General features: G+C 36.9%; 1 protein-coding gene across 5 annotated transcripts; it reads left to right on the forward strand.

Moving 5' to 3' along the window:
• Positions 1-900: 900 nt before the first annotated feature.
• LOC148854473 (ureide permease 2-like) lies at positions 901-5,740 on the forward strand. Of its 5 annotated transcripts, none has more exons than XM_088982559.1 (8): positions 901-1,192; positions 1,990-2,292; positions 3,016-3,154; positions 3,338-3,512; positions 3,922-3,965; positions 4,071-4,171; positions 4,552-4,926; positions 5,369-5,740. In XM_088982559.1, exons 2-8 carry the CDS (start codon positions 2,056-2,058, stop codon positions 5,522-5,524), a joined length of 1,227 nt encoding a protein of 408 aa, XP_088838685.1. In that variant the 5' UTR covers positions 901-1,192; positions 1,990-2,055; the 3' UTR covers positions 5,525-5,740. The 5 variants fall into 5 exon arrangements, with proteins under 5 accessions (XP_088838685.1, XP_088838686.1, XP_088838684.1 ...); XM_088982560.1 differs by having other exon boundaries at positions 1,191-1,357; XM_088982558.1 differs by lacking the exon at positions 901-1,192 and adding an exon at positions 1,247-1,366.
• The last annotated feature ends 6,200 nt before the right edge of the window (positions 5,741-11,940 follow it).

Raw genomic sequence — 11,940 nt, forward strand, 5'->3', positions numbered from 1 at the left:
GATGGGGTAAAATGTCTTGACTATAGGGTGGGGATAGGGATGGGGTGCCCTGCCCCCTTGCCATTCCTATAAAATTGTTAATTATTAGTGAAATTAATAAAAATGTTAACTTTTATAATTATTTTTATTTATGTAAAATCAATCAAATTTTCATTTAAAAATAATGAAATTAACAAATTATTACTACAAATGATTATAATTATTAAAATTACTAGAAATGATTAATAAAATTAAATTTATTAAAAAATATTTGTTGATAATAAATTAACAATAATTATTTTCTATAAATCAACATTAAATAAAAAATATAATTATTAAAATTTTAAATATTATCAATAACTTTGAACACTTTTAATTAATTAATAGAAAATTTTGATTATTAATTAATAATAAATAAAATTATTTAACTATTCAGATTTTCCCGTACATTGTGTGGATCCCCACTAATTAATTAGACTTCGAATCTCCTCTCTACCGGAACTTTGCCACGTCTACTCACACTACACTACCCCATATCCCGTATGATACTATTTAGGAGGATGAGATAAGCATAATTTGTGTGGACAGAAGGTCAGTTAATTATTATCATGGAAATACACAATGGGATGTGACTGTGAAGTCGGTACGAGGAACGTATCGCAAAGAGCAGATCCCAATTCCTTGTGTGGACGGTCAGAGGACAAATTTTATGAGGAATGAGGATGGATACGCCCGCTAGTGAGAATTCGGATCACCTGCCAATAAAACACGTTCCAACCCTCTAGCTACCAACGTGTTTTGTTGGCAAGTCTCAACTCCACTTGTGATAGACTTATAGGTTAGGTAGCCCGTTTTATTGTGCTAACAGCAGATCCCGTAGTGATCCCGACGCCTGATATAACCGGACGGGATCCGACCCTACACAGTCATCAATATCAACTTTGGTACTGAAGACTGAAAAAAGTTTATGAGATCAAAATGGTCGTCATCATCAAAGCAAATGGAGACATGGAAAGACTGGATTCTGTGGGACGTCAATTCCTTACTATTCGTGGTTGTCGTGCTGGATAAAGCTACTTATCAAATTCAACTCACTCCAGTTTGACGGATAAGGAAAAGCGATGGGTTGACTCGGAAAGTTTGACGAAGTAACGAAGTTGCTTGTTTTTCGGCGAGAGGAAGGACTTTCCTCGCATGGTTCCAAAGATTCCAGGTATACTATATCTGCTTTTCTAGATTATATTTATTCCAATAAATTCTATCCCAACTGAGTTGAAGAGGATTCGGAGCTCATCTCAATTCACCTGCATCTTTTGAGTTCCCTTGGTGTCTTGGGCTCCGCTTCCATCTCTCTCTGCAACTACTTTACTTCAAAGTTGTACGATCAGTAAGAAAACTCTGTTAAATCGGCTTTAGAAAGATTAACCGACTTTTGGAGAGAATCCGAAGTTGGTATCTATGATATTGATGTTTATTGGAGATTTGATTCATTTGGCCTGGTTTATATACCATTTGAAGTACAGTGTTTCTTGTAGTGTCTTTCTTTCTTCTCCTTGCAGTTAGTTTGCTCCTTGTAAGGATCAGTAAGTGCGGTTTCTGATAGTGTCTGCACTATAATTATTTTCATGTATTCCCTTATTCATTTATTTTTCTGTGGATGGTCTTTTTTTTTTCTTTTTCTAAATTTATTGCTCATAGTTGCTGTTGTTGACTGATTGGGGGAGTTTCAACTTAACTGGGTATTCCAAATTTTGTTTTACTACAATACTTTTGGGGCAGGGAATTTACAGATTGATATTCCTCAGTAGTTTTTGTTGAAGTTCTCCTTAAGAGTTTTGTTCCAGTATTCAAGGCTGATAGAGCTTTCAATTTTGCAATCATACTATGAGGATCTGTCTTTCTTTTTCAAAGTATCTTTTTGCCAACTGTTGTCTTCCAGGCAGTGGTATGCTAAATTTCACTAAGAAGGAGATAAGAGGGTAAGGGTCTTATGGTTACTTCTTCCTACAGGATTTTTCTTGTGTTGGTTCTCTGCTTCCCCTTTCAATCGAGGGTATCAATTTTGCTGTGTTGAAGATGTATGTGGTGGAGAGCAAAGGGGGTGCCATAGCCTGCATGTTGCTTGCCCTTTTCTACTTGGGTACTTGGCCTGCTATATTGACTCTTCTGGAGAGAAGGGGTCGGCTTCCTCAGCATACCTACCTTGATTACACCATCACAAATTTCTTAGCTGCCATAATAATTGCTTTGACCTTTGGGGAGATTGGCAAAAGCAAACATGGCATGCCGAACTTCATAACTCAGCTTTCTCAGGTGAGTTCCTCCTTTTCTACTTTCTCTTTTTATTATCATTGCTTTTGGTTTTTTCCCATATCAAGCTAGTTTTATAACGTTTTGGCCCATTTCAGCGTAGAACTGTTGAAGAATTTATTGTCTGATCCTTTGCAGTTTAAGTTGTGAATTCAAGCTTGAGATTTTGCTATTGTAATTTTTTTGTTCTTCTATTGTTTTTACTAACTACTTCTCATGTGTATGTGTTTGCATTGCATATATATCTGGTTATTATATATCATATCTATGTATGTCAGTATACATTTATCCAGATATTTATATAGATATACTCTTTCTGGTTCTTTATTGTGCAAACTTTACTAAGTATTGTAGGAATGGCGATAAAGCACCATAAAAGCATAATTGTTTCAGGAGAAATGTGGGTCTCATGGCAGTGATCATGTCACAGTTATCTTATCTTTCCTAGCTTGATACGTTACACTACTTAATAAATCTCGGTTTCAATTTACCAGGAATCTCATGGGTTACTCATTTTCACTCTAAAATATAATGCTTCTTGTAGACATCCTGCTGAATTTGGTATGCAATGGTTTAACAAGATTGGATCCAATTATTTTGATCTAGTTATTGCTCTATGGAGCCAATTTTTATTTTACCTAGGAAGTATAGTCCATTTCTTTATTTCATTTTGGATACATATCACTTGCACTTGATCTTAAATATTTTTTTATCACTTTAATGCAGGACAATTGGCCCAGTGTGATGTTTGCAATGGCAGGTGGAATAGTTCTCAGCCTTGGGAACCTGTCTACCCAATATGCATGGGCTTTTGTTGGTTTGTCAGTAACAGAGGTTATCACTTCAAGCATAACTGTAGTTATAGGTATATTTTACTTGAAACAATTTTTACATTTTCATAGATCATTGAGATTCCTTTGATAAAATTATGCTGTATCATCACAGTACATTATTAGTATTACATTCTGTGTATAAATGTTTAGAAAATATTTAGAATAGATAATATTGTGGCAAAAAATTAAATCTTTCGCCATACTGGATGCAACAGGAACAACATTAAATTACTTTTTAGATGACAAGATTAACAAAGCCGAGATTCTTTTCCCTGGTGCTGCATGCTTCCTGATTGCAGTTTGTCTTGGATCTGCTGTTCACTCCTCCAATGCAGCAGATAATAAAGCAAAGCTCAAAGAACTGTCAAATAATTACAAGCATGGAACACGGTATAGTTTTAGCCTCTCTATACATCTTCCCAAGATAGGACTAGAAAGTATCAATAGCGAACATTCCCTAACATGTCAATCTTATTTTTTAATGCATGCTGCTCTTACTTCATCTATATTTTTTGGTGAAATCAACTTCACATATCACCTAATTTCACCAATGCTCTGCTGGAATTTGTCACAGGTTTTCTCTTTCTTTAGCATATCTTCTGTTTTTCCAATATCTGGTTGTCAGGTTTATTATATTTCTGTCCATTCTTAAGTTTCTCATACAAAACTTTAAACTATTTCCATTTTCCCCTATTACTTGTATATTTGAAAACAAAATTTAATTTTTATTGTCACCTCCTATCCTATCATCCAGTCTTCATAACAAAACTTACATCCTCCAAAATTCAACATTTGTCAGGAATGTAGAAATTTCAGTGCTTAAAGAAACATTTCCAAACAATGGTAAGTATCTCTCTGGAGATCAGACATTTGATAATTGGGTTGGTCTCTTATTGCTGAACAAATTGGTAATACTCAACATTTCCTGGAAACATTGAATACTGATAGATAAGACAAAGGATCTGGAGAATGGAGATAAGTTTTCAGAGAAGATAAAGTTTGGAACGGCAGATTTTCTCGTGGAACTTGAAAACAGAAGAGCTATCAAGGTTAGTGTTAGAACACTTTAACATGTATCCAAATGTGATTGCTTTGGGAACTCAACAATGTGTGAGCACCATTCTGCCTGCATATTCATAAAAACACGCATACTGGTCATTGATGCCATCAAGACTTGTTCAGTAGATGGTAACTGATTATTCCGGATGCATTAAGGACAGATAATGCAGCAAATCTAGACTGTCTAGATTTAGTGTTTCTTTTTTGTGTATAATACATGTCATTACATACATATCAGTACGAATTTACTTCCATAAGATTATTATTTTCTTTTATGTGTTTAGTTTGCTACTGTTTCCAAGATCTAGGCAAAAATATCCTCTTTCTTGAATAGCAGCTAGACTAAACTGATGCTCCTCTTATTTAACAGGTGTTTGGAAAGAATATTTTGATTGGACTGGGCATAACCTTCTTTGCTGGTTTTTGTTTCTCCTTCTTCTCACCAGCATTCAACCTGGCAACAAATGACCAGTGGCGCACATTGAAAGAAGGGGTTCCTCATTTGGTCGTGTACACTGCATTCTTCTATTTCTCGGCCTCTTGTTTCGCCATTGCCGTCATCCTAAACCTCACCTTCCTTTACCACCCTGTACTCAACCTACCAAAATCATCAATAAAAGCTTATCTAAGGGATTGGAATGGCAGAAATTGGGCCTTTTTGGCAGGACTGTTGTGTGGGTTTGGGAATGGTTTGCAGTTCATGGGGGGTCAAGCTGCAGGGTATGCTGCAGCTGATGCTGTACAGGTTAGTACATGTGGTGAATGCAAATGTGTTACACTTAAGGCTCTTTATACATAATGAAAATTAAGAATGAAGCAAACTTGGCCATCAATCAGGATTACCTGAATACTGGGCCGCCCAGGTTTTGTTGCAAGGGCAGATGAAGCTGTCTGCCTATGCAGAACCAATAATCACTGTGTGAAGAAATGGGACTCTGAATGTGGTCAAAACATTTGGTGGCCTATGGGTAATCCAGATTGTTGGAAATGATTGTCCTTGAATGTTGTATTGTTGAAAAGTCTGCAGTGTTCAGTTATATAGCTAATGCCTTTGTTAAAAAATAAAAAGCTAATGTATTTGTTCATGCATATCTACATATATACACTTCCATTAATATGCTATATGCAAGCATTTCTTGTTTATCTAAATACTATCGATTTACTCGTTTAAATTGCATATATTGCAGGCACTTCCACTTGTGAGCACCTTTTGGGGCATACTTGTGTTTGGAGAGTACAGGAGATCATCCAGAAGAACATATATTTTGCTCGCGAGCATGTTGTTCATGTTTGTTGTGGCTGTAGCAGTGCTGATGGCATCATCAGGACATAGGAAAACATAATGTTTATAAGCATAGAAATGCAGGATCCTTAAATCTATAGAAATTTTCATGGAAATTAAAAGCAGTTACCATGACAAAAGAGATTGAACAAGGATTAAATGCTCTAAAGATTGTAAACTAATCTTCAAGGCATCCATTTGGAAAAGAAGTCTTTAATCAATTGTAATGCATTTATTATCAGATATCTTTTACTTCAATAAATACATGTTTTCTTTCTCTTTCTTTGATTACTCATAAGGCTCAGTTTGGAAGGAGTACAAATGTATACAAAGGGAAAATAATACAAAATATAAGCTTTTGCACTCTACAAATTTGTATTTGTGCTCCTTTCAAATTGAGCATAAGCATTCCAATTTGGATTGGCATGTATATTCGTGTAAACAGACTAAAAGATTTAGGAAGGTTGAGCATGTGAATTTGGGCTGCATTTGTTTGCACACAGTATGAAGGGAAGGAAGACAAATGGAGATATTAGAGCAGAGTTACAAAGTTACAAGTTACAACCCGAAGAATGTATCCATGTCTCTTTGTATATATTAACAAAAAGTAAAAAAAAAAAAAAAAAAAAAACGGAACACGAATTATTGCTTCTTGAAACTTCATTTGGTGACAAATATATTTGAAACTGTAAGGAGGTGTTTGACAATATGGTTGGTTTTGTTTTTTGAAAACCAAAAACAACTGTCACATTAGCAAAATTATATTATTTTTTGCTATGAAGTTGTTTTGTGTTTTTAAAAAACAAAACCAACCATGTGATAATAGAAAACGAGAAATAGCATAGGCTCAGGGTTTCTTTTGTAATTTCTCTTTTGATTAATTTGATCAAATGGATGTTATAATGTCATTTCGTTACTCCCGTTTATGAAAAAAATCATAAATAAAATGGTTGCAGAATGCAGACTAAAGGGGGCGTCTATGTAAATGACCCTTTATATTAGCATTCCTAAGACAATTTCTATTGCCTTTAAATGCCCCCATTAACTTGCAAGGGCCAGCACCATGCAACAGTGGATCTGTTCTTATTAACCTAAAGTAAGTAATTGTGAGGCCCAAGTTTTTGCCCTAATCATTACAGAATAAAAGGGTATTATAAAATTTTAAGGATTAAAATATCGATATATTTCACACCCTCGAATGGGTATTGGTGCATATTAATATGATCATAAAACATTGTTTTTTATGTTTTTAATTTTACAGTTATTAAAGGGTACTGCAGTGTGTTATAAAGTTTTCAAAAAAAGCTTTTATATCAGTATATCCACCCATATCTGGACGCATGCACATCACTTGTATCGATATTTTAATCCTTACAAAATATACTAAAGTTTTAAAAAAATAAAAGAAAAAGAAAAAGAAAAGAAAATGAATAACAATAATCTTTTACGTAGAGCCCCGTTATTATCTAATGAGCACAGAGCAACCCTTAAACATATTTGAATTCATACTGTTGCTTGGAAAGAACCCCTCGTTGACTCCAAAGTGTGCTTTTCTTTGGAGTCAACGCATTAAGACAGAGGCCAAAAGCAAGGGGCGACCTATGCTAGAGCCGCCTGCAGTGGGCCAGTGGACCCACTGGTCAAACCAAGGGTGAACCCCAAATTTAATTTAAAGGGAGTTTTCAGTGGCCCGAGTTCTCTCTGCTACATGTTGTGGGCGGCAGGTGGTATGAGACCCGTTTGGATGAGAAATCTTTACATAATCCAAGAGATTCAGGACCAGGAGAGCTTGACTGGTCTGACAGCTTGTGGGTTGTGGTTGTCCATTAAAAAATTTTTAAATCGGACTGGATAGAGAACTGTTCAGAGACCATTCTTGAGTTAAATGGTCTGGTCATTCGGTTCAAATGGATGATTTTCGATCTTCTAGGTCAATGGATTGGTGACAAATTAATGGCTTTGACCAAAAAAAAGTTTTAGGATAAAACGGAATTGATTACCAAACCGATTCCTAGATTTTCAGACCCAATCATCCAATCCGATCCAATTTTAAAAACCATGGTCTATAAAAATGTCTTGTACTGGTTGCTCATAATCTATGAAAACGAGCGAATTCTTGTATCCTAAGTTCATACCTTAAGGCTGGCGTTGCTCTTACTAGGTCCGAAGCTTGTAGCAATGCATCATAAGCCAACAGGCTGCTTGAAAGATGAGTTTGGCTGATTTTCAGACATGGGCAGTTTTATACTCCGGCCCAACTATTGACTGGGCTTTGAGTCCAATACTGGCCCATAAGACTTTATGAAATGACAAACCTGATATCTGAAACGATTAATAAATAGAAAAAAAACAGTGATTCAAGAGCACACAAAGTTTCAGGTGTTTTCGTAGTGTGGTTGTGGCTCTTATCGTTGATACCAAAACACATCACAGAGAAAATGCATTTTTTATGGTATGGTGGATAGGAGTGTAAATGGATCAAATTTGAATTGAAATCATGTAATATTCAAATTTGAATTTGATATCCGAATTTGATTCAATATCCATCAGATATTGAAAATTGATATTCGCTTCGATTTGAATTCGATCAATTAATTATTTTAGGTAATTAATAAATATTTTATTTATATAAAATACATAATATATAAATTATTTATATAATTTAATTATTTTATATATAAATTATATAAAATATTTAAGTATTTTATATATTATATATAAGAATTAAATAATCAATCGAATTCGGATATTTATTGAATCAAATTAGGTCATATCCGAATTCGAATCCAAGTAGCTATTCGATAAGAATAGCAGAATAGGATATCTGAATTTCAGTGATTAGATATTTGAAATAGCCATATTCAATTCGATCATGTCGAATCTCAAGTTTGAAATCAAATTTTCGAATACTGTTGACACCCCTAGTGGTGCATCTTAGGTTGAGCTATGGGGGGGTCTGGAATTGAACCCCTCTTTCCCCAAATGGGTGGTTGTAGGAATTGATTCCACGCCAATGCTGAAATGAACCAGCTAACATATCAACGAGCCACCCCTTAGTTGGTTCTAAAATCTTATGTTTTCAAACCCATCATACTGTTAGATAGGGGTGCAACTTGGGCGAACCTAGCCCAAGCCTAAACCGACCCAATCCAGAATTTTACACAGGCTGGGCTTGGATTTTCAGTCCTCAAGTTGGGATTTGAGCCTAGCCCTTAGGTAGCCCGGTCCAGGCCCAACTGTATACATTTATACATACATATGTGTATATATGTAATAATATAAATGTTGCATATATATTTACATATAGATATATACATATTTTGCATACATATTTGAGTTCAGATCAATGTCCCACATCACATCCCCGTCGTGCATTAGGAACATCTCCCGATGATGACATCATTATTTCTGACATCATCGGGAGATGTTCCCAATGCACGACGGGGATGTACTGTGGGACGTTGTGGAGCACCCCCTTGTGGGGTGCAAATGTGAACTCTACATACACACACATACACACACACACACACACACACACACACATATATATATATATATATTACTGTACAGGCTGAGCTTGGGTTGAAAAAATCAAGTTTGACCCTGGGCTCAAACCTTAAGCCCAAATTTTAAGACCAGGCCTAGATTGACCATAAACCCGACCCAACCCACCCGACTTACATCCCTACTGTTATAACACTTACGACAATGATTTGAAATATTTTAATAAAATACATGTATTCCAAATCTCAAGGCATTGAAACACATCAGGGCCTAGTGGCCTACAACATGTATTCCATTACGGAAAACCCCCCTTTAATGTGGTTCAACCTTATGTCTTTTATCTAAGGGAGGAGTAGAAATCTATTATATCAATGAAAGAACAAAGGCTGTTGATGTTCAGCCTCTCACAAACCCTAGTGTCCTATATAGTATATACAACCACAAAACCCTTCCTCTCTCAATCTATCTGTGTCGTAAAAGCCCTATAAGAGGATGCATGTATACAGGGCCCATAAAGTGAAAATAATAAGGTCCATACCGGAGGAATGCACCTTCATATAACATTCAAGAACAGGTTGAACAAAGCAACACTCATTGAGCTTGCATCCTCAATATGAAAATGAGAGCCATTTTCTCAGAAAATGGTGTTGCATGGACATCGTTTTTTCAGAAATTAAGAAAACATTTTTTGGGTTATTTATTTGGTACCATTGTTGCTACTGTCACATAAAGTGTTTTTCGATGCCATGTCAGCATAATATTATTATCAACAGTAAAAAAAACCAGAAATATCACAAATAGTGTTTTCTAATACCACACATTTCCCCATTTCAAGACATGGCCTGAGAAATCATTTTCTGAAAAAAAAAACAGCTAACCAAATCAAGGTTTAAAATATTAATACATCTGATATGCCGGTAGAATCGTATTAGGCAGTATTGGTGGTTTTTTTAGCTTTTATCAAATCCAATTCAGAGGGATTGGTTTAAGGTCCGTTCACCCTTTGAACCAATTAAAACCCCCATACACCTTCTGTAGAAACATATGAAAAGCTACTGATACATATCGATATTTTGAACCTTAAACCAAACCATTTTCTAAATAAATAGAATTCAGAATAATGCTGATGTGATACTATTTTTCAGAAAAGACATTATTAATGCCAAACACCTAATTTTAATTATTAGATGGAAGTTCAACTCTGCCCTCTCTCTCTCCTTGTCATGCATGCACATGGCCGTGAAGATAAGGGATGGTTCATGGTTGGTAGCCTCCCAAGTCATGACACCAGGCTATAGGCTGAGTTGGTTTAAATTTGTTTTGTAGTTAGTCGCACTCAAGTACTCAACCAATCACGTTTATAAATTTGGTTTCCTCTGTTTTTCTAATTGTTTAATGCTTGTTTAGGCATACATTGGCGATAGTTTCTGGAAATATCTTCCATCCATATCCTGATCTCTACCACATAATCCTCGCACATGTTTTTGGATGGATTGATGGATTCCTTCCCCAGTCCCTACCCACTGCCAGCCTCACCCCCTTTCTGCAAATGCCCCATCAATTGATTTGACACGTTGATTCTTCGTAGGCTCTTCACATATTCCTCCAATGGTTCTCCAACTCTCATTTCTTTTCAATAAATCATTCATTTGGTTACATAGATACTGTGAGTCATACTGATTTTTCTTCTATTTTTGTTTGCTAATTCTCGTGCTTCGAGTTGGAGGCTTGGATCCAATTTATAATTTATAGCTGTACGAGGGACCATTGAATGTATATGAGGCATATAACTTGCCACCCGTAATACCCACCAAATCCTAAAAGATTCCACCTTCAATATTGATGAGGGCAAATTTGGCCCTCCAATCACATTGTAACACGTGCTATCTTGAAACAACTAGGTGACACTCGGAATGACTTAGGTGACAATTTTCCTTAGCCAAGATGATGGTGTCCCGACTTGGCGACCTGGCACAAGCACCAAACTAGCAACCTGGCGACCTGGCATAGGCACCGACTTGGCGACTTGGCACAGGTGCCGACCTGGCGACCTGGCACAGGCGCCGACCTGGCGACTTGGCATTGATGCCAACCTAGTGACCTCGCACCATTGCCGACCTAGCGACCTCGACCACAACTCAGATCGGCTAGAAGCACCTCATCCAGGGCTGACCTGTAGCACCTTGTCACTGGCCGAAGTGACCTCGACGCAAGGAGCGACCTCCCTCGAAGGCGTGTCGGCCTGACTGAGGTTCAGGTGGTGACCTGCGAAATGTGCTCACTAACAAATTCGGTTGGTCCACGATCCTTGGAAGTTGGCCCACGTACCGAACGCTCCAGAGGGTGGTCAACGTGCATGGCAGTTGCCTCCAGGAATTTCGGACCACTTATGCGACCTCTCAGAAATCTCGGATGCGGTGCATGAAGACCATGCCAAACAATGCCTATATAAAGGCACCAACCCCAATGACATAGGGGGGGGGGGCAAGTAAGCACATTCTAGCTCTCATACTTTTATGATTTTTTAACTCGCAATTTACTACCAGTTTACTAATTTAAGCATCGGAGCGACCTCACCGGGTTAGCCATCCCAGGTCCTCTGACATTGATTCCTTGCAGGTCTCTAAAGAACTATGAAGCTCAACAATCAATGCAGCTCGGCTTGGTTAGCTTGGCACCTAGTCCACTCCTAGCTCGGCCTGGTCAGCTCGGCATCCAGGTCCTCACCTAGCAAAATTCTCCACTTCGGCCTCTGAGTCATCGGCCACTTGGAAGCAAACCGAATGACGAGGCACTTAGCCCAAAATTGATTCATCAAATATTAATAGGCCCTTCTCTTGTGTGTTTGTTAGTTGTTAGGGATGTTCATGGTATTTGAAAATCTCCGATTTCGAATTCAATTATGTTAATATAATTGAATTGAATTTGAATAATTCAAATATCTAATCGATTGAATTCAGATATCTTATTCAT

This window comes from Nelumbo lutea, chromosome 4 (genome assembly GCF_056320005.1).
Source record: "Nelumbo lutea isolate HS-2025 chromosome 4, American lotus-T2T, whole genome shotgun sequence".
In the NCBI taxonomy this organism is placed as follows: Eukaryota; Viridiplantae; Streptophyta; class Magnoliopsida; order Proteales; family Nelumbonaceae; genus Nelumbo; species Nelumbo lutea.

Bases quoted from the DNA above. Each gene is read 5' to 3' on its own strand.
- LOC148854473 (XM_088982559.1), top strand. From the start codon at position 2,056: ATGTATGTGGTGGAGAGCAAAGGGGGTGCCATAGCCTGCATGTTGCTT. The intron at 2,293-3,015 runs GTGAGTTCCTCC...ACTTTAATGCAG, and splicing joins TCATAACTCAGCTTTCTCAG to GACAATTGGCCCAGTGTGAT. The intron at 3,966-4,070 runs GTAAGTATCTCT...GAATACTGATAG, and splicing joins AGAAACATTTCCAAACAATG to ATAAGACAAAGGATCTGGAG.